General features: G+C 36.9%; 1 protein-coding gene across 2 annotated transcripts; it reads left to right on the top strand.

Annotated features, from left to right (window-relative positions):
• The first annotated feature begins 6 nt into the window (after positions 1-6).
• Positions 7-23,215, top strand: FAM102B (family with sequence similarity 102 member B). 2 transcript variants are annotated; one of them, XM_003208673.3, is made up of 11 exons: positions 7-169; positions 9,982-10,102; positions 10,671-10,700; positions 11,153-11,269; positions 12,416-12,462; positions 16,206-16,312; positions 17,787-17,882; positions 18,437-18,617; positions 18,707-18,834; positions 19,217-19,286; positions 20,761-23,215. In XM_003208673.3, the coding sequence occupies exons 1-11, from the start codon at positions 21-23 to the stop codon at positions 20,801-20,803; spliced, it is 1,089 nt and encodes a 362-aa protein (XP_003208721.1). In that variant the 5' UTR covers positions 7-20; the 3' UTR covers positions 20,804-23,215. The 2 variants fall into 2 exon arrangements, with proteins under 2 accessions (XP_003208721.1, XP_010713950.1); XM_010715648.2 differs by having other exon boundaries at positions 18,434-18,617.
• Positions 23,216-23,445: the final 230 nt, after the last annotated feature.

The following is a 23,445-nucleotide window of genomic DNA, read 5'->3' as shown; positions in this document are numbered from 1 at the left end:
CCCCGGGGGGCTCCCGGCCCATGGCCTTCATGATGATAAAGAAGAAGAAGTTCAAGTTCCGCGTGGAGCTGGAGCTGGACGAGCTCTCCTCCGTGCCGTTTGTTAACGGCATCCTCTTCTGCAAGGTGCGGCTGCTGGACGGCGGCAGCTTCAGCGGGGAGTCTTCCCGGTAGGTGCCGTCCCGGGGCGATCCCGCGGCCCTTTCTTTGGCTTTCGGAGCCCCGCAGGGGGCGCGGGCGGCGGGTTCCTGGCGGTGCGGTGCCAGCCGAGGGTGCGCTGCTGGTGGCGGTGGCTGTGGGATAGGGTACGGCACTCGTAGACTCGTCGTCGACTCGCTGCTTGAAGTCGTAATGCTTCCAGACAAACGCTAAGGCTCTTAAATACCGGTGAAAAGGTGGAATGAGTCCTCGAGCGGCTGAGGCCGCTTGTGCTTGAGCCGTGATGTCTTTAGCTGACGGGGTGGGTAAAAGGAGAAGAAATTCCTGCCGCCGGCTCGCAAGTCGGAGCAGTTGGGTGCAGGCTCTCTGCCTGTCGTTTCTAGATATATAGATACTTGAAAGGAGAATCAACGTTAGCGGGTTCGTGGAGAAGTGCTGTCTTCTTTCCTGCGTGTGTTCGAATCACGTGCTTTACTGGCTGCTCCTGCTTGATGCTGCAGTGAAACTGAGGCAGTGGACAGCTGTCCTTTTTCCTTCTGCGCTGCGCCCCAGCGGTAGAGCTGTCACTGCCCGGCTGCTGCCCCGGTGAAACAGCCCCGCTTCGGTAGTGCCGGGTAGGGGCGACTGCGGGCAAAGCAAGGTGTGCTGTGAGCTGCAGGTTCACCCCAGGTCTCCCATAGGGACAGAGAATGGCCCTCCCGTTACAGTTATTCCTGTTGTGTGGCTAATTATATTACTCTAATGTTATTATAAAGAAGATTAACTGGAAATGTCTCCTGGACTTCTGTGAGGAGACAGAAGTCATTAACAAATCTATGACTACTCAGTTATTCTCTTATTAAAATGTATACTGCTGTTGTAGAGCTTCCAGAAGTATCAGCTTTTAATTCTATAAGTCAAACTAATAAAAGAAAATAGCACCAGAATAGAACTTTGGCTGAATAACTCATTCTTGAACCATTCTAATACACTAGCATGTGCAGTTAGACATTGTGTTCTTCTGTATGGTTAACAGGTAATCCTAACTGTTAACTGTTACTGTTAACCATACTGTTAACCATAACTGTTCTGTTCTTGTTTTCTGTCTTTTTTTCTCCTGAATATTCTTCTTGCAAGCAACTTCATTTTAAGTAATATATAGATAATCATCATAAGTTTAGGCCCTGATGTACTTTTACTGTTCTAATGCAGTCCTTGTGGCCTTGAAGTCACTTTCACAGGCTGATGTATTTCCTGGATAGTTTATTTGAATGTAGCTGATTCCAGGTGGGCCAGTGTGAGTGATGTGAAGGAGACGAGGCAGAATGTGCCTCCAGAAAGTGTCAGTGGAAGCATGATGAAGCTGGGAGCTGTGCTGAAATAGTGCACTGGATTCAAGCTTTGTAATTCTTCTATATTCTTCGATCCTGGGGTACAGTTTAAAAATAACAACAGTAGTAAAATACATCAGTGCATCAAAATCCCGGTGAGTGTGTTTGTGCTGGCCTGAAAAGCTCAACATACACTCAAAGGAAGGTATAGAATTCCTCTGCAGTGATCCCTCAATGACAATTTAGAGAGTGCCTTTGCTCTCAGCTTAAGAACAAACTAATGGATTTTCATAGTGGTGATTCAGCAAAGGTCCGAATAAATAAGCAAGAAATTAAATTAACAAGAGTGGCAGCATTTCAAGGCTTGTCAGTTTGCTATTTCTTCTTAAAATAGCAGTCATCTTCTATTTGCGTGTGTTTCAGTGTAAGGTGGTGGTCATTTTCTGGAAGTAGTCATCTTTGAAGTGTTAGGAAAAGCTTGAAGGACTTGATTGTATTTCAGAACACAGTATATAGACTTATCTGAAATGCTGTATTATACATGGAAAGACTGACGATGTCTCCTTAATAGCTTTCAGCCATTTTTGGTATTGAGGTCTAGTATTTTTCAGGGAGAAGATGCTGAGAATTAAGTTCATACTGATACAAACCAATGACCCACTGCCCTTGACTTAAAAGCAAACAAAAAACCTACTACGGAATCAAACTTGAAGAGCAGCAATATCAACAAGCTATAAACTAGGGTAACATTTGTAGGAAGAAATGCCCTAAGAAGGCTAGCAGCAGTGCAGTCAAGGCCTGTGTGTAGTGAGTTGTCATGTGAGCAGATTCAGGCAGTCTGACTGAGCTCTGGATGTTGCTGTATGAATGATTAAAACCCTGATCCTGCAAGCAGTATCAACTTCCTGGATGTCCCTGAAATGGGACACAAATAAGACAGACAAGTTTGAGTACTGAAAAATGTTCTCCACACCTTAAATCTCTACCATCATGTAAGTAATGTTACTAAGTCCTAGTTCGTATTAATGAGATTCTTTTCTCAGTACAAAAGCTCTTCTAGTTGGTACAGATGTGTGCTTGAAGTGCATTAAAAATCTATAACCAGACAAAAACAGCATATATGGCCCAGGACACAAACATTTCCAAAATAAATATAAAAAAATCTGAGTTGTTCACAGATATGATTTTGTACATAAATTTTTATAACTAGTTTGAAAACATTTATTTGAAAGCAACCTATGTCCATCTGTGAATATTTTTCTGTAGGTGAAGAAAAACTGTATTACAGTACCAAATGTTTTCAAATAATCCAGTAATTTAAAGTATTTTGACAAGGGGAAAAAACCCATTGAATAGGCAAGTAGTAGCAGTGTTTAAAATTGAGGGAAATGATGTAGGAGACTAGGACCCTAGAAATCTGAGGCAGATGAATGCATTACAAGCTTTCACTGTACAATATGAAAACCTTAAGTTGTGAAGTTTTAAGCTGCCAGTCAGCCATCCAGTACAATCTCTTTACTGAACTTTCTAGTATGACTTCGGGATCTTTACAGTAGTTTTTGAGATTTGACAACAAAGGGTGTGTTCTCAGCAAATATACAGGATATATGCCAAGTTATGCTAACAGCCCCCAGTTCTACTAAGAAAACTTAGACCTGGCTTCATATGCAGAAAGGTATCTGCATGCATTTTTATTTTTCCCTTGGCCAGTGGTAAAAGATATCTATCTCTGAAACTGGATAATTCTGCAGATTCCCAAATACCACCCAGTTGTACACTGTTCACAAAATCCTGTGTAAATGTGTGTACCATGGAAGAACAGTAGATTGTCCCCGGGCAGAAATTACACCTATGAATATCTTAAACAGGAAATACTAGTATTCTAGGGTACAGGTTTCAATGAGTATTATGTGTGTTTTTTACAGCTAGTACAATGCAGTCAAATACACTGGAAGCACAGACTGTCTGCAACTGACCTCACTGTAAATAGACTGAAGAAATAATTGATAGGTCTCAAGGGTAGATCACTGCTTATAGGCTGAGCAGCAAAAGAGAAGGCTGCATATGAAGCAACCAACTGAGTTTTCTAAACCAAAGGATCTTATTTCTTAAGAGGGTACTTTCAACACTCTACTGTTCAGGCTGAGGCTACAGTAGTTGTAAACCTGGTAGTTAAATTTTCAGTTGGAATTCCCCCCCTTTGTTATACAAAAGGAGTGAAGGATTTGTGTGTTCTTAGTAGTCTTCAGTTTGGTCAAATTCCCCTACTTCAGAGTTTTGATTTGTTATTTGAAGCTGCTTATGGTTCGCTTGTTCTACTATGATCCATTCAAAACAATCAGAACTAAGTTGATTATTATATCTGTGTGTGACAAGAATATTGATAGAGATGGGGGGTGCTAAAAATTAATTTTTTTAATCCAAATGTTTTCTCCTGAAGATTCCAGAGACAAGCTTTTGAGTTCTGAGAGGTAGTTGCAGAGCTCTTGGGTTACGTGTAATTATATTCTTATTTCTGAGATACGAGGTAGAAAAGTAATTTTCTGCTGTCGTATTCATATCTTCTGGACAATAGGTATTTCTTGTTTCTACTGATGCTTGGCTGCCTCTTTGCCAGCCAACTGTAACTACATTTGCTTTGTGTGGCTGTGGCAAGCACATTTTCTGCCCCAGTAGGCCTTTAAATTGCTTTCTAATCATTGTTCCTCTTCCTGCTGCTATTGCTTTTGAAAGGGAGAATTTCTCCTGATAGCAACACAGCTTAAACTGCTTCCTAAACAAACATACTTGTTAAAATGACATACCTGTCACGTGGGCTGCTGTCCATCTCACTCTCATCTTCCTGCACAACATATGAATTCTGTGCACAGTCTTCAGACTTAGTAATGAGTTGTGCTATTTTTCATAGCTTTTCAACTGCAACCTGATTTGCTGATGGAGAAACTGGAACGAAATAAATTTTCAAAAGCTGTGAGACAAGTTAGTGGTAAGAAAAAATAATCATAAGGCCTCAGTAGCAGCTAAGAAAATGTTTGTCTAGATGGTATTTTGCATGAAAAGTAATGGGTTAAAATACAGGTGAAAATGGCTCATTATTGTGAGACTTCTTACTGTAAGTACTGGTAAGAGATGCAGCAACAGCTAACTTGTCAGGAAAAAGTTCCTGGAAAAAGATGTGTGACAAGCATCTGTTAAAGAATGGAGTTACAGGTTTTTGTAAACAACATGCCCCTGTCTTTCACCAATGTTATTGTCTCCTGTACTTCTGCTCTATGTTGAGGAAGATCTGTCTCTGCCTTCTTTCTAATTTAACAGAAATAGCTGAAGATGGGAGTTAAATCATTTTCCATCTTTTCTTTAGGTTGTTGCTCTTCCAACTTCTCCTCCTGGTTCATCCCTATTGTTTGCAACTCCATACCCTCATTTCCACTCTCTGGTCTTGCTACGGTGTCTTTTATTGGGGAGACCCAAAACAGGAGTCAGTTCTATAGATAGAGCCTCACAAATGTTCAGTGGAGGGAACAGTAACTTCTTTTAAACTTCTGGCTACAGTCTTATTAATACAAATTTGCCTTTCACTGTACTAATTCCTGTTTAGGTCTCTACATTTGCTTTTAACCAGCAATGTTTTGTAAGTAAAAAATAGCCTAAAGCAGCTCTGTTTTCATACTACAATCAGTTGGTACATATTTTTATCAGGAATACCTGACATGAGTATTATCAGTTAGATTTAACCTAATTGTTATGTGTAAAAATGTGAAATGGAAAATGATTCCTGTCTTAATGTTGCATATACTAACTGCTGCATGCTGTACTGTAGACAAGGGAAGCTCTTCCTGCAGAGCTGTTCGCTGCTTTGTGTAGTGCTGAAATCTGTGAAAAACTGAAGGAAACATTGAAGCTCTGCTTGTAAATGATAGGTTTTGTATTTTTGCAATGCTTAGGAAAAATATGTTTTTGTTGGAGGGAATGCATCTTACATGACTCAGGCATGGATGAAACAATGTTGAAGTCAACTGTCTTTAATAACAAGAAATAGATGAAGTTCTGTATAAGCTGATTATTACAGTGTGTTCTTCAGACATGCTGCTCTCAGCTCTAACTTAAAGAGAAGACTAAATTTAGTATTCTGTTTATTTAGTAACTTACAAATAAGTATAGATGGTTTTTTTGAGACATATTCAGCTACAAATGAGCAAAAATGTTCTATGTTCTTCAAAGATAATGAGGTTAGAACTGGTGCATGTACAATTGGGTATAAGTTATTAGGTGGTGATTGAGGGAACAAGCAAAGGTGGGAGAAGGGGTGAATTTAGGTTATTTGAGGAGGAACCAGAGTGAGGAATAAAGTAGTAAAATAAGTAAGGGACAGAAAGGGCCACTCACTAGTGCTTTTCAGTGCTCATCTGGTTGTGCCGTTTTCTTATCAGTGCAGTCTATACTATCTTCACATTAAATCTTTTTCTAATTCATTTTTTTGGGTGTAAGCTCTGTTTGGTGTGTGTATGGTGGGAGGCCGGGAACCTCAGCAACAGCAGCTGAAGTCAGACTGTTCAGACAGAAGGGAGTGAAATCATGGACTGGTTTAAGTTGGAAGGAACCTCAAAGATCATCTAGTTCCAACCGCCTGCCATGAGCAGGATTGCCAGCTACCAGATCAGGCTGCCCAGAGCCTCATCCAACCTGGCCTTGAACACCTCCAAGGATGGGGCATCCAGTTTGTCAGAGCAAATGAGTAAATTAGGCCAATGGTGCCATCTGTATCTGTCTGATCTATGTGGCTGTCTGTGCATGTATGTGGTGTGTTGGTGTGATTACCTGGAACGTATCTTCAGCATCATTACTGGTTGGACCTTAGGCATGGAGAGCTGCAGCAGCCCTGATCCAGCATTATGGATTTTCCTCTGAAAGAGGCAAACAAAACTTAGATAATGCTGGAAAAGCTGCTCCCACTCCAAGTTAACTCATCTAGAGGCATTTTATTTATTCTCTTTCAGACTGTCAATGTCCAGTCTCTAAAGTTCTTGAAAATCCTCAGAAAACTCTTGTATAAAATCACCAGCTTTAAAAACAGCAATAATAATCCTGTTTTTCTTGTGGAGTGGAAAAAGCTTTTTTTTTTGAAGTACTTATAGGAGACTTTAGGTAACTCATGTTTTTTACTAAAGCTGTAGAATGTCTAAGCAAGCACTCTTTTCCTTGATGTACAAAAAACTACCTACCTGATTGATTCCAGGAGTATTTTTAAAATGTTGATATAAATTTTGTCTAATATAAAGCTTAAATGGCAACTTGAAGTTGTAAACAAATGCTTCCAATTTTGTTTCCTTCTTCCTAATTGCAAAGCAACTGTGTTAGACATGCCATCTTTTTAACTTCATGGTCTGCATATGGCTAAATGTTCTAATCAGCTGTCTAGAATAACTAAAAAACCTGAATAAACAAGTTTCTAAGTAACTAAACGCAGTATTTTTGCCTCTAAGGAGTTCTGACTTCATTTTTAAGCTTCTCCTGATTCATTTTCTTGATTTAGGAAGAAGGATGCTTCTTCCTGATTTCACAGGATGCTTAAGGTCTTTACAAGTAATTTATGTTTGCATTAGTGGCCATTAGATGAAATAAGCCATTATTAACATGTCATATCCATAAGGGAATAAATTAGGACAATAAGCCAATTGGGTTAAGGCTTGTTGCTTCTTGTATGTTTTCCATATTGATTTTTTTCTCATCTGTGGATCTGAAGGGAAAAGCAAGACTTTTATTCTGTTGTTTTAAAATGCAGTTGTGTACAGCACATAAAGTACATACAGGAAGGAACTTGTTGACAGCAAGTCTAATAGGAATTTAGTCGGTGTGAAATTGTACCTTTAAAGAAAACCCACAATTCGTTCAACTGATGGTTAACTTAAATCGATTCCATAGTATGGTCTATCTTAAATATCTGCCTATATTGGATTATTCTTGGCTAGATTGTAGTAATAGTGTTTGCTCTTGCGTTGCATGGAAGTGCTACAGCTAGTACATATTTGACTGTATCTTAGTAACAAGATGCATTTTGATTCATAAAACAACTGTTTCTGCTTTGCATGTGGTGAAGTGACTATGAGGCTCATAGGAAACTGACTCATAACGGAAAGCTTTCTCCAGTGTGCCCCATAACACAGGCACAGTCACCAAGAAGTTGTCTGAGTTCACTTCCATAGTAACCAATCAATGTAACTTGATTTTCTGAAGGTCCTGCATATGAACTAAGAATCTCAGAGGCTTAAATAGTAAAATTGTCAATATTTAACTTGTTTCCTTTTCAGTCTAAGGGGAATTAACTGCTGGTGTTTTTTCTTACGCCAAAATTACCGTCCTTAAAATGTTACATAATTTTTTTCTATATCATGAAATTGAAGGAAAAGTTCAGTGGTTTTGTGTTTTTGTTTTTGTTTTTTTCCCCTCTTTCTGCAGATTGTATATAAATCTTTCAATTATCATGCTCTTTAAAACCATGTGCCTGTGAAAGTAACTGATAACACTTTGGGGGGGGGGGGGCTCTTGATTTTGATTTTTTTTACAAGATTTTTAACATCAGTATCTTTATGTTGGGGCATTTTCATAGGAACACTTATTGTAAAATCTAATTATCCTGTTTAATGTTTATTACATTTGCCTGAAGAAACCCTGACCTGTGATGTGACTAGATGGAGAAATACTTCAGATGTTGCCTGTATCCCAAAGTATAGTGCTTTTGTGCTATTTTTCTTACTTGACCAATGAGATGTGTGTGTATATATAGGTATTGGTAGTATGTTGAAATAAATTTAAGATCCTTCTAAGGTTTTATGGACATGGCTATGTTTATCAAGCAGATACTACTTGTTTATCTTACAGCATATGTAACATGCAAATATGCAGACATCAGATACTATGCACTTGCAGTGTTGTGCTTGACAGTGGACAGACATTTAGCTGACTATTTTTTTATCTGAGAGACAGCAACTGTCACCTAAACGCTACAATAACTATTAAAGCCTTCTCTGTGTAACAGAACTTAAGTTATCCAGTGTCCCTTGAATCATTTTATTGTACTCGGCTTCTTGGCTTACGGCTGTTTCCAGTGCAGTACATAAATGTGTAATTTACCTTTTCTGATTTTTGATTCTGTTCTGGGTTTATCTGTCAGATTGGCAGGTTTTTTGTTTTTTTTTCTTTTTAATTTAAAGCACAGAAAGATTTACAGTAGAAAACGCAAAGGATAAAAGGTAGATTGTGGCGCACAGAGCCTTTTCCTCTTAGGTCACGTGTTGAATGTGACTCAGTGTTGTATCATCAGAATCTGTTAGTCTGTTGCAGTAATTAAACTGACTCATTTCAGGCAGGCTAGTTTATTCCAACCTTAGTAAGTCATTGTGCACACAAGCACTGTAGCTGGCAGCCTCACCAGCACAGCAAGTTTGAGCCTTGTGATTCATCCTTTCTCCATAGGTGATAAACTCTGATAAACTCCAACTTAGGTAGAACCACAGAGTTTACCTGCGCTGAAGGTGTCAGGCTAGAACTTCCAATAATAAGGAGTTGTAGGAAGTTCATACAAAATAGCATTATCTGCATTAGAAAAATGGAAGAGAAGGAAAAGGGGCAAATAGTGCTTTTATATGTGAAGATTTGAGTAACTGGAGTGATAGAAGGTACTGTAGATGCTCTGCAGTTCCAAGTTCTGAGTTCAGAAATGTGAGACTAGAAGAGAGATCACTGAGTCTTTACTACTATCTCCTGCTACTGACAAACAAGCCAACCATGTCTTCAAATACCTTAAGATTACTTTGCTCCTATGTCAGTTATTTGAAGGCTGTTCTACAAAACTGTGTTACAGTTTCAGATCTTGTAATTTTCAGCTTTAAATGCGTAGTTATGCTTTATTTTGTTCCCAAGCACTTCTCATTTGAATTAAGAAGTCCTTTGGTGTCTGCTTGAATCACTTAGCAGGTTTTTTATTATAGTATTTCCTTATAAAATACAGGGGCTTTTTCTCTCATCTCATAGTCATTTCAGAGTCTGTTCATCTTCAACTTCAGTTTTCCTCATGGAAAGATGTGTTCCATTGGCAGTTAACATAGCTGAAAGCATTCTACATTTCGTCTTTTGCAAAGCTACCTCATTTTGCTGAGCTGTAATCCTGCAAAGAACAAATCCATTCAGATTAGATATACTTCCAGTACATAGCTGAAGTTCTTTTATGCTCCAAGTGCATGACTTTGTATTTTACATTATCTCCTTTGAACTTGTCCAGGCTTCAAATTTAACTAGTTCTCCTTGTATGATGCTTCTTTTCTCTGTATTGAAAAACTACTACCAGTCTTGCTACACAGGGAAGCATGAAGGATGATTACTTCAGGCTTTGGAACAGACTTCAGTGTCCACTTCACAAACAGCAGAAGCAGTACTTGTTCTTAAGCTGCCCTACTGTGTGTTAGGGTCCTGAATGCATACACAACTGTTATTAAACATATCTTTCCAATATGCAGGGAAGTGGTGCAGGCAAACTGTGTCCGCTGGAAGAAGAAATTCATATTTATGTGTAAAATCAGTGCCAGTGCCACAACAGGGATTCTGGATACTTGTATCTGCAGAGTGTCTGTGCGGAAGGTAAGTAGTGTTTCTTCTTCCCCCATTCTTTCTTCGCTTGTTTTGATTGTAATTTTAAGAAGCTGATACATGTAATAAAGTTAATTTTAGCTGCAACTATGTCAGGTATTTTTCTCGCATAGTAATTTATTGTTTTATCTTGACTAAGTTATGGAAATTAGTTATTAAACATATATTGAAAAGAACAGTCAGTCATTCCAGCAGGGCAGCAGAGTAATTGCTATCAGTCTCTATTAAGGTAGCCTTTGATGGATCCTTCTAGCAAGCACCAGTAAACTTAAAAGCCTTGAACTATGTCAAATGTGAGAATTTAGAATGAAGTACTTCCTGGACCTGGAGCTAGACTTTACAGAAGGCAAATGCTGGTCTGTTGTCAGGCACTCTCTTCATAGCATCAAGATGCTGGCAGACACTAAGGACATTATTAATTAATGACCACAGTATAGTCTAGCAAATATGTGGTGAGATATATTAAGACTAAGACTAATATTTGCTTTTTTTAAGTCAGTATTTTTAGTGGTTGGCTTGAATAATTATTAGTGTCTCTTGTTTCTTTTTTTGTTCCTAGGAGTTAAAAGGAGGAAAGGCATATGCAAAGGTAAATTGAGATGAAATTTAGCCTATAGATTTTTTTATTTCTTCTAATTCTAAGTAATTCTTGAATAGTACTGTAATACCTGTGATTTCCGTAAGTGTACTATGGTGAGAGTTGTCTGAACTCTTGATAAGTGTGTTTAATACTTATTCTATCATCAGAATTTTTTCTTTCAATTATATGCAAAAGGGTTTACTTTCATCAACCCTTTCAAAATACTTCTTTTGAAAGACTGCATCAAATCCTCCTTTTTCTTATTTTGATACTCTAATAGGTAAATGAAGATAGATCTATGTAGAATTAGATGCTCAGCTTTTCAACGTTTTGTCTTGTGCCTCTCCCTTTAATAGACATCATCTTAGTTGCAAGAAACTACTGTTGAAACTACTGTGCATGTAGAAAGTGCCTTCATTTAGTAATATGCATTCTACTAACTTTCATTTTCTCTTTAACAGCTGGGCTTTGCAGATCTAAATCTAGCAGAGTTTGCTGGATCAGGAAATACCACTCGTCGCTGTTTATTAGAAGGTTATGATACCAAAAATACAAGACAAGATAACTCCATTCTCAAAGTAATTTGTTTCTTTTTTCACAATTAAACTAATAAAGCAGAAAAGATGTGGTATGTTTAAACATGAAATTAAGTTTTAAAAAGTATACCTGCTGAACCTCTTCCTAGAGGGAAAATGAGTTCAAGTGAAAACATGAGCCTCATCTAGACAGTATCATTAAAATCCATATAGTCAGCAATAGAATTGGTCCTACTCTTGGATATAGAGCTAGATAGCTGTAAAACAAAAGCTTTCAAATGGTATTCCTACTCCAACAGCAGTGGAAAAATGGAGTAGTGAAGTACAATGGAGACAGTAAATACATCTATACAAGTATGGGAATTACATCTCTAAGACTGGACAACTTCCTGTGCAGGTCTCCAAGTGAATCAATTCTTATGTGTGAACCAGCTGTAATACCTCCATGAATCCTGTAACCTAACCTTTTCTTTTGGGTAGTAGGAAATATAACAATTGCCAAGAATTGTTGAAACTCACCCTGCTTTTTCTCCTGTAAGCTTATGGAGAATGAGAAATGGAGTAAGCTGCACAGAACACATTACAGAAGGTTGCAAGTAAATTAAAAAAAAAAAGCTTGTCCTGCCAAGACACTAGAATTTATTTCTATTATTAGTATACCATTCATGCATGCACTTTCTGGTGTCATAAATATACTCTGACTTTAAATTGATGGCTTTGACCCAGCCAACAAGCATTGCTGTTCTATGGTATTATTTACCTTTTGTGGTTTTACTTTATCTGTGATGTTTGCACAGATAGTTCTAGTGTGCTGGCAGTTGGCTAAACACTGTTAGTAAACAACATACTTTAGCATCCACTGTTTTAAACAAAAATCTGTTTGCTCATGAATCTTCTAGTTTCAAGGGAAAAATAAAGAGACAGGAATTCTCTTGTAACTAGTAATGGTTTTAAGATGATTATTTATCAGCCTGTCTTTGACAGATTTTTTTAAATGTAGTTTTTTTCAAATGCTGCTTGGTTGTGTGTATTCACAGTACGTATGTAAACATGCACTTTTTTTGCATAAGCATTCAGTTGCATACGTGATGCTGTTTTCCTGAAATGTAAGATTTGTGGCAAATACAACTTAGTGGTATGACAAAATACCGCAGATGGTTTTTTCTTACAGTTTTTCTCCATGTGTAGGTGTTGATCAACATGCAGCTCATGTCTGGAGACCCATGTTTTAAAATGTAAGTTTTTAATAATTTGTGTTGGATAATGTTTTAGTCAAGCTTAAGTGGCTCAGTTCATGTTTGAAATCACACTTCTGCTTTGTGTATATCAATTTCTTCGGTCTGACAACACTTATAAAAACAAAATTGTGATGGTAGTTGAATAATGGTTAACATAGTAAAAACAGCAGTGGAAGTATCACAGTTCTCCTTGCTGTTAAATACTTAGTATGTTTTCAAGCAAAGACACTAGCCTGTACACCTGCAATGATTATAAAAAAAGAAGAAAACAGAGGCACGTAAAGGAAGCTGTTCATACAGCAGCCATATATGAAAATACATATGACTAATGCTTGCTTAAAATGTGCTGTTACAGGTTTTGCTTGCTAATCTAATAAGGCTTAAATAAAACTTTTTAAGTGTGTGAAGAGTTCAAGACAAAGCACTTCAAGATTTTTAGGTAGTGAAGATATTTCTTATATATGAAAGGAGATAGCAGTTTTGTCTATATCAGTTATAAAAGAAGTTGTATTTGACTTGTCACAAGCTATTTGAGGGAGGGGTTGATAAAATCCATTCATTCACAATTACTTAAATTCCTTAAGTCCTATTCTAACTCTATTCTTTTTAATTCTGTTCACTTCATTGATTGCTTCATTACTGTACTGAAACTAGCAGGGGATGGAATCAAAACAAGAGGACGTTTCTTCCAACACCGTGCAGTCAAGCTCCTTCCTAATACATATTGTGAATAATGAAACTAAGCACCTGAAAGATTTATGAAAAAACTCTGAATGAAATACTTCTGTGAGCTCTTGGGTATAAAATACATGAAGGTCATAATGTTTGTAAGCTAGAGGTGAGCTGCTAGAGTAATTTTCAGGCGATACTATTATTCTATGTGTCCCTGTTATTTCAGCTATCTGCTATTTGCTGCTGGCAGAAACAGTATGCAAAGCTATGTAACACTATGTTCTGAGACAACATGCTTGGCTTCTTCTGAGCTCTATCAAAAGAAGTCCCATCTAGTTAATATTATATAACATGAAAAGAAAAAAATGTCTTAATGGAAAGGGAAACCATTTAGAAGCATTTGCTAGCTTCATACTTGCTATGTCACTCTCATCTTTCTTGGTAAGTTCTCAGATTTTGTTTACACTTTGAAACCCTGGGTCAGAAATATCTCCCAAGGCTCAAGCTAGTGCTTACTTATGTTCTGCACTATAACAGTTTTACATCAATAAGAATTACTGCTTGCTCAAAATACTGTTATCAACTGAATTCAGACTCATGTTTTATCAAATGAATATAGGTAATCGGTGTTCCTCTCTATAATCCAAGAATGGGATAATATCATACAGGTTTATTTTGGTGTAATAAACATATACCAAAGTGTTCCTTAAAAAATACAACAATATCTTTGTTTAAAGAATTTTGATGAAGCTGTAGCTCCAGGAAAAGCAGCACTGCACTCTTAACTCTAAGATCTAATATGCAAGAGTGTTGTAACTGGTAGGTTCTAGCTGTTTTGAGGTAGGTTCTTGTGTACTTAAGACAGATAAGACTTGTTTTCTGTAACAAGTACAGGCTTTGCATTACTGCCACAGAAGTATCCTTACCATTGTTTCCGAGGGGATCTGAGAATAGAGCTTGTACCAGATTAGCTGAGGTTGTTCACTGTAGGAACTCTTCAGTCCAGCTGCACCACTTAAGTCCTGTCTCTTCTCCTTGTCCAACCTTAAAAAGCAGAATAGAATAGTGTGAAATCTTATCCTGTGCTTACAGAACAAACAGTAAGATGCTACTTTCTAAATCACTTCTGTCAAGCAAAGCTGTTCCATTTTCCTGGTTACTGAGTATTTCTTGATGTCTTTGAGTCAGACCTACTAAAAATATCTCGCTGGTACTGATAAACAGTTTCTCAGCCGATTAACTTTTATCATCTATACTAATAAAATAATGTCTTTCTGTTTGGGTAGCCAAGTAGCTGAACTTAATAACTAAATAGTTTTCTGGATCCTTAGTAAAAACCCTGTGGCTAAAATTATTCAGACTTGGCATTTTCTTCCAAACTGATGATATACCATTTCCCAGAATGTAAACTTTCAACACAAACGGTACAAATAATTTATCTAATCCAGATGTTCTTTGTAGAAGGAATAAATGACCACCAAAAACAGTTGCACAATCCGAAATCAGCTACATATTTTAAGAAGTCAAGATGGCTTCACATCTGATCTGGGGTGATATCCCTGAAAGCAATCAATTCTTGCTTTGAAAGGTATGTAGGTTGCTCTGAAAGTAATGCCTCCTATTTCATTATACGACAATGACAACATATTAAGAAAACACATACTATTATAGCAAATACACCACCATTAGCTATGCATTTCTATGAGCAGTGAACACGACACTGCATGTTGTGCTCAAAAATCTGCATGGCCATCCGGAACGTGGCTTGTCTTTCAGGTTGCTGTTGGCACTGCAGAAGCACGCCATCTACCCATGTCATTGTGCTCACGTCCACACTTCGGTCTCTGTAAAGGTTCAGCAAGTGTCAGCGACTGTCAGTTTTTCTCTATGGAGGAATTCAGTGACACACCTTTGCTGCTTATGCACTTCCATGTCAGGTGTCATTCTGTCAGACTGCCCATCTGCTGCCATCTGTCACACAGCAACAAAATGTAATGGAATATTGGTGAAGAGGTTCAACCTCTGCTGCCATACTGCCAACATCTGCCTCTGATATCATGCACCAATGTAACAGAATAGAAGGCATTACTTTCAGATCAGCCCTTGTATGTTGGACATTCAAGTCACATAGGCATTTCGTGTCCTGAAGTGTTTTTTCTGCCCTTCTGTCTTAATTTCAAACTTAATGTGACAGGGGACATTAGTGTACATAGAGACAGTGGCTGATTTATTAAATATCAAACATAAAAATGTTAACAAGTTCCATTTGTATGCAGAGCAAGAGTCTTTTCCCAAGGTCAAAATAACAAAGCATTGCAAAACATGGAGATGATATCATGAGATGTACTTCAGTTGTGTTTGACTGCTTGCATAAGCAGATTACTTTAACTGTCATTTTCTAACACTAAGAGGTTTAGTACTACACCAAATTTAAGTTATGTGGTGCACAATGTTGGTTTTTTTTTTAATTTGCAAGAAGTAGAAATTAGAAGAAAATACATGAGGATAGAAACAGAAGGCCCTCTGATAGGAGGGTGAAGGGCAATCACCCTGGAATCTCCTCGTGTACTGCAACAAAAATGAGACAAAATCAACAATATATTGCACTGCACAAGCCGAGTAAGCAAACTGTAGTTATGTGGTAGGGTTTTTTCTTTTTAATTTACCGTCTTACCATGTATTTCATAAAGTACTGAGTTACATCCAATTCTTAGCATGTATATAATCCTTTGATTTGCATGCTATAACAATGAACAGAACCTTCAAAATAAACACATCACTAAATGAATCAAGAAGAAAAGCCTTTCCAAGGATCCTCAGAAGTCGGAAGGACTGAGCAGATGGATGCTGTAAAAATGTCCTGAAGCACAGTAGCTAAAGCATTTTTTTTTTTCCTTTTCTTTCTTTTTGTTTTGAACAGGAGCTAGACAGCATGTTCCCAGAAAAAGGTTACAAGACAGCTAGCGTGAAGCACAGTATGAATTATGCCTATTTCAAAAAAATATATATATCTGCGTTGATCGGTTTAGAGGAATCACAGCAAATTCTAACCACTTTTCTTCTTACAGGCCTCCTTCCACAGCAATGTCTATAGCAATTGCGGGAGAATCAGAATCTCTGCATGAAGACAGAAAAGGCAGAGAAGACTTGAAAGTAGTACATCTAGGTGTAGCAGGTATAAAATTTTGTTCTTAAGTTCTTAATTCTTTTATAACTGGCTTTAGAGCTTCAAGAACATACCTATGAATTACTTTAATCTTAAAGATATGTTGACAGGTGGCTCACAAAGGGTCCCTTTTGACTTTGTTTGTTGAGACTTTCCTAAATAACAGCAGTGGAATCTCCTTTTTTAATTTGTGTACCAGTTTGCTTAACGGAATGATGGAAAGGAAATGGGCTTGATGGGCTGCCTTTTTAATATTTAAAATCTTTCATTTTCTATGTCACACATCTTGATTTGCCCTGGATTTATATCTCAACAGAGTATTTAATTTGGCCCTTGGCTTCAATTTATGAATCATGGTTTTAAGGATATGCATATCTCTAAATTTTGAATAGGGAAAGTTCTGAGTATTGTGTAAAATACTCAAGTAGTTATTCTGAAACAATCTATGTATGTAAACAATAAGAAAAAATAGTTCATTATGAGTTGTTTTATTTTTTTAACAAGCTTCAGACTCTTAGTAATTTTCACCTTAAAAATTGTTTAATTTGTCTTAACCACAGTTGTTTTATGTAATTTTTACCACAAAACACCTCACACATGATTCTATTGTGAGAAGCAGGATAATTTTTTTTCTTTTTAAGTGTTTACAGGGTAGATAAATCTAAAACTATTGTATGGTAACTGGTAAGTCACGGCCTAAACCACTGATTGAGCACCTGGGGAAAGGCAATTTACCTGCATGACCAGAAGGGGTGGAGCTTGGCTGCACCTCTCTTAGACCTCATTTAAGGGCTGACTGCCACTGGGGAAAGCTTTCTGGAGATCTCTCTTTGGTGAAGGTTTCCCCTGTGAACCTGGAATTCTCTGATAAGGGTGAACAACTTTTTTTTTCTCTTCCTTTATAGCATCTTTCTATTGTGCCTGCCCTTCCATCGTCTCATCTCTCTTGTAATACCTTTCCCATCATATTGATTTGTCTAATTGCTACAATTATACTTACAAAGCTTACTAACTCAATGCTACTCTCAATTTTTGGGAGGAGAACCATGTTACATTTTGTGTGTGTGTGTGTATATATATATATTTTATATATACATACATACATACATATATATATATAATTTTTTTTTTTAAGGGAATGTATATTCTTTAACACGCATGGTATTTTTGTAGCAGTTAGACCTTTGAAGAGATTCATAAAACATCAAATCCCTAATCTCTCTAGCACTGGAACAGGCTGCCCAGGGAGGTTGTGGAGTCTCCTCTGGAGATATTCAAGTCTCGCCTGGACGCCTACCTATGCGACCTGGTGTAGGGAACCTGCTTTGGCAGGGGGGTTGGTCTCGATGATCTCTAGAGGTCCCTTCCAACCCTTACAATTCTGTGATTCTGTGAAAACTGACATTTGAGTCTAGTCAAGATTATAAGTGAAGTAATGATGAAGCTGCCTTTGGCAACGTTACCTGACTAGCATGTTTTGCAGATCTTTCATTAAAGAGTGCCTCAGTTCCTGACGAAATTGGTGCATGCGGACATTCCAGAACATCAAGCTATGCAAGTCAGCAGTCAAAACTGTCAGGTAGTGTTAACTAATTCTTTATGAATTGTTTACGAATTGTTGTTTTTTATTAACTTCCATAATTGTGTACTGTAGAAAGTAAGTATAATTTTATGCTTTAAAAAAAAACTGTATGAACTTGAAACCTTTTCCTGGGAGTTTCAGGTGTGAGGAGTTTGAGGAAGGCAACATTTTCTCTCTTTATACATGTAATACTTTACCTGTTCAGATGTGAGGTAAGTTCTTCCCTGAACTTTGTCACTCCAATTAACACATCTGATAGACTTTTTGCATTTTGCATGTATAAAAGCAAATAGTTTATCACTGGAGACGGACGTACTTCCAAAAGATTAAGGGGAAGTAATGACCAGGTAATTGTTAGGAAATCAGAGTTAATTAAAACAAAAAGAAAACAGCATATGCTAGAATACAAAAACTGAAATGAACTGGTGTATGCAAGTGTTTGCAAGACTCTTCAAATTTCTTTTCAGCTCTGTTTTCAGGATGGTTAAAAGATGATCGATGATTATGGCAGCTAACATACCTCATCTAGCTCCACTATGTTTCCCCAGCAGGATACAGCACATGTCACTCTAGATCAGCCAGTCTGTCTGAACTCTGTCACAGGAGAAACACCTCAGTGGGTAGTACCTCAACAGGAATTGGAAGTATTCTAGAATCCTGTAAAGAGACTGAGCCAAAAGTAACTAACACTGATACATCTATTAAAGATACATCATCAGAAAAACCCTGCAGGTATGCTCTATTTGAAAGCCTTATCTAGCAGAACCAAAACATAATTTATATATCACATGTAAGATCTCTAAACATAATTATTTTTACAGACATCCTGTAAAGCAAGACTCTGTGGAATCACAGCTGAAGCGGGTTGATGCTACCAGAGTTGATGCTGACGACGTAGTTGAAAAAATACTCCAGAGTCAAGACTTCAGTTTAGACTCAAGTGCAGAAGGTACGGAGATAGATAAGGAAGCTTAAGGAAAGTTGATGTGCATTACAGGCCTGAAGGCAACTCTTTTCATAGTCCTTGCAGTGTATATAGATCACTGTATCATCAACTTGATCCTGTCATCCAGTAATTGGAAAGGCTGTTTCCAATGTAACCAGAGTTGCGTAATTCTAGTAATTTTCCCAAATAATCAGTTTTTAATCTTAAAAAGATATGAGCAGGTACAAATTCATAGGGAAGTTGGTTCCTCCAACCTATAACCTGTCAAATTTGATTCTTTACTTAAAATGCTTTTGTCTGAAAGTATCAGTTAGAAAACCAGTAAATCTTAGATGACTTAATTTTAGAAAGGAAGCTAACATACATTCATACTCTTGCTTTCTAGAAGAAGGTTTAAGATTATTTGTGGGTCCTGGTGGAAGCACTTCTTTTGGAAGTCATCATCTACCTAACAGGTATGTAGACTCAGTGACTAATCCATGGGTCACACTAAACAGAAATGCATTTTATATGCTAGTCATTCTGTATACTTACTATTGATCTTTTCATCTTTCTTTTCTGTATTGTTCAGAGGCATCAAAAGAACTTGCTTGTCATGTTTTAAACCAGAAGACAAAGGTTTCTTTTAAAACCAAACTGATGTGCCAAGTAAAAGCATAATTTCTGGAGGTCCTGAAGACTTAGTTCCAAAGTTTGATATGAGCAAAGTTTAAGTATGAACACAGGAAACAGGCACCAGTTTGAAATCTTAGCTCTAGAGATTTACTATAGTACTCTCTGAAACTGGAGTCTTGTAAGCGTTCTATGCATCCGCCTTCACAGCATCAAATATTTTTCTTCCTTGTAGCAAGCCTAATTTTGTTTCCTTCAGTTTTGCTCACAGCTCCTTTTGTTTTCACAAGTTACATTATTCCTGTTTCAACAGCTTTTCCTTCTTTAAGCTCTAGCTCTAAACTCTGTCCTTTGATAATCTGTTTGACATTTTTTTTCATGTAGTTGTCTTAGAACTAGAGACTCTCTTCTCTAAAATCTCTTCAAAGATTCTGTATATACCTTTGTATTAGTTAGTGTCTTCTCAGACTAGAACGCATTAAAAACAGGTAACAAGGTGCTCTAACACACTGAGCTGCAGAATCATTATAGCTCTAAGACTCTTCTATAATCTCATGGAAGTAGTGTAGCATGCATACTTCAGTAATTTCAGTAAGTACTTCCAGAGTGCACTGATAATGTGCTGAAAGTTATGAAATGAATGTGTTTAACACAAGGAAAAAATAATGATGGTTAGGAGAAAATTATTAGTTTATTTACAAACTGGGCACACTGATTTTTAAATGGGAGAACATGGTTACACAGCACAGTGCTGTAGTATACAGAATTTTGTCCTAATTCAGTTACCATGCTATGTAAAATTAGCCACTATACGATCTTGTTGGTGAGGTAGGGAGACAAAGATACATAAACGTGCATTTATGCTTCAACAGGAACAGAAGACTAGAGAGTTTTTTCCTTTATTTTAACAGACCTAGACTTAGTTTTTAAGTCTTGTACCTGTGTGTGTGTGTGTGTGTGTGTGTGTATGCAGATAATTATTTCTATATGTTTGCAGTGAGTGGAAGCAGTATCCAAAACATAAAATTTAAGGAAGTTAAATATAGAGGCCTAACAATAACTTTTGGCAGGTCTCTAATATTATTTATCATTCTTTGTTTTTTTACAGTATTACACAAAACCCTTTAATGCATTAAACTGGAAGTTACTCAGTAGCATGGTAACAGGGGCATGTTTTCTGCCCTTCAGATTTAGCTGTTTTGGTACAAGCTGCTTGGTTTTGTTTGCTTGTTGTCATACAGTACATTGTTATTCATCTGTGATGCTGTAAATTCAATTTTAACTGAAATTAATTTAACTTCTTCCAAACATTTTCAGAGTAGGATCTGGAGCATATGAACAGGTGGTGATAAAACGTTAGGCTAGAATGACTTGACCAGAAGAGGAAAACACAGAACTCTAGCAGCAACATTCTAATTCACGTTTCTTCAATTGCAAGAGTTGTGAAAGCCAAGAGGAACTTTGTATGAACTTGTTTTGGGAGAAGTATTGGAATGTCTCTTGCTCGGAAAGCTTTATCTTCTATGATATCAAGGGAATGTCTAGATGTCTACACGTTGTGGAAGTACTTGGACTGTTTTTATACATTATACCTGATGTTTAAGTGAATTACTTTTAAGTTGTTCCATAAATTTTTAGAAGCATGATTAAGTGGATCCTGGTTCAATTTTTACATAGCAGGTCACATGTAGTTATGTGCCCTGCAGCTTCTTTTCTAAAGAAACTTCAAGAAGTCATAAATGAGTCCATAGAAACAAATTAAGACTCAATTTGATCCGTGCTGTTATGAAAGCCTTAGAAAAGCTACCTCCTTCTACCAAGTCAAAGCTACTATCATGTGAATGTTATGGTTTCCCCAGAGCTCTCTTTTAAACAGCCTTTTCTTTTCTGAGAAGAACTGATCATTTTAAGGATGAAGAGTGGAGGGGAAACTCGCATGCGTTTAAAAAAAGACTCTGTAGATGTATATCAGCCAGTAATAGGCTGTGTTAATTGTAATCAATATCTAGATGCTTCCATATATGAAATGCAAGTACAAGTGACAAAGCAAGTAGGTTATATCAAAATACCAATGCACAGCAGTTATTAAGAAGAATGCTGGTTGTTTCCCTTAGGATTGTTAAGGACAGAGTTCAGAAGCCCCTTCCACAGGAACTTGCTTCTGTGCACTAACCTAGAGATTCAGTGGGATGGTACCATTTACAAACCTCATCAGTAGTTTACTACCACTTTCACTTTTTTTATTGTAGCTTAACCCTCCTCAGTTAGTGTTTTTCTAGTGTTAGAAGGTGCCTTGAGGGGATAGGGAAGGTACAGAGATATTAAACTATATGCTAAGCAATTTAAGCTTTAAAACTAGGTAAACATCTAAATTACTACCAGTATAACTTATTAAGATAAGCACTTTATTGTAGATGTATTCTACGCTCTTAAAAAGAATTTCTGTGCAACAGACTTGCCTTTTCATGTTGAACACTTATTCCGTCACTGTCTGTCCACTGTTACATTAAGGACAATGGAATGTACTTACATTTTCACAAATAGTCATTTGCCTGCCAGCTGAGAAAGATGAATGAAGAAAGAAAATCATTAAAAGTTTTGTTTTGAAAGAATCCATATTTCTAATAGCATAGTTCTGATGACATATTTCCAGGTTAGGCTTGGATATGCTCTATTTTTAATTGCTAACTGCAGCTGACTTGTATTTTGTTACGACTGATTGTATTATTAATCAGTAATTATTAAAAAGTAATACAAATTGAATGACCATTTTTAGAAAGCTCTGAATGCTTTAAATTCATCTCAAACTGAAGTTTGACATCTTTATGAAGTATAAGTAGGCCTTGTTTAATTGGTTTAATTAGGGAAAATCAGACTTTGTTTTCCATAAATACATAGTGAGTTATTAAACTCACTTGGTTTTAAGGAAGTTTCAGAGTTTGAAGCTTGAGTAGTGTTACTGAATAAGATGAATGAGTTATTTCTCTAATATGGTACTTCAACATATTTCCTGCTGTAAACTGTAATCTGAACATTTCTATGGGTAAAAAGAATTAATGCAAACATATTCTAGCTGCTGTGTGATATTATCTAAAATTTCATTGGAGAAATGGATAAACAGACAATACCTAATTGCTAGTATACTGTCTCTCAGAGCCTGATAGTTTCCTAATTTATAAAAACAAAACAAACAAAAAAAAACAGCCACAACCTACTGCAAGGCAGAAAATGCATGGAAATTGCATTATGTTGCTTTCAGTACTTGTAAACACTGCTGTTTTTTGACCAATCTAGTAGAACCATTCATAGTTTCCTAGTTTACTAGGAAAACTAGGCACAGCTAGAAGAAATGTAAAAACACTGTACAGCTACCTATTGAATTGGGAAAGGGAATTTCCATAGCCCAAATTTGTTTTCTGTGTTAAAATTCAAAGCTAGCTGTCATAGATAAGCTATTTATGTACTAGAAACCCATTATTTTCTTGCCTGGGCAGATTTTTATAAATAGGACAAAGTTTTACACGGAAATCAAGCTTTAAATAAAGCTGTGTTCTAGCATTTTCTTGTTTATCTTCAAGCTACAATTCTTAACCAAATAATTCCTGAATTGTGCATATCTTAGAACACAACCTTAATACTTAATCTATTTTCTTTTTTGTAAACTATGCTGTAAGAACATTGGACACTCATGTTGTGAACTGTTTGGAATATGTTTTCTAGCTGTATTTAATGCCAATGTCTCAGACAAACAATAAATGATATCTAAATGATACATATTCTTTGCAACATAGTTCTTAAAAAAAACTAGAAGGAAAGGAACTTATGAATTAAAATAAGGCTGTGCAACACAGTTGCATGTAATATATGAAGAAAAAAACATAGTGTTAGGAGAAACAATTTTCTTTCTAAAGGGGAAAAAAAAAAAGATATGAAACACCAGAACTGTGAATGCTATCAGTGAACACACAGGTATATTTTGTGTACTTTCTGATATGGGCAAAC

The sequence above is a fragment of the Meleagris gallopavo genome, chromosome 10 (assembly GCF_000146605.3).
Source record: "Meleagris gallopavo isolate NT-WF06-2002-E0010 breed Aviagen turkey brand Nicholas breeding stock chromosome 10, Turkey_5.1, whole genome shotgun sequence".
Classification (NCBI taxonomy): Eukaryota; Metazoa; Chordata; class Aves; order Galliformes; family Phasianidae; genus Meleagris; species Meleagris gallopavo.
The sequence above is the reverse complement of the archived record's forward strand: the minus strand, read 5'-3'. Positions and strand labels throughout refer to the sequence as shown.

Excerpts from the sequence above, each read along its gene's own strand:
- FAM102B (XM_010715648.2), top strand. The coding sequence starts at position 21 with ATGGCCTTCATGATGATAAAGAAGAAGAAGTTCAAGTTCCGCGTGGAG. Across the intron at positions 16,313-17,786 it reads AGTACATCTAGGTGTAGCAG|ATCTTTCATTAAAGAGTGCC; the intron begins GTATAAAATTTT and ends CATGTTTTGCAG. Across the intron at positions 19,287-20,760 it reads AGTCATCATCTACCTAACAG|AGTAGGATCTGGAGCATATG; the intron begins GTATGTAGACTC and ends AAACATTTTCAG.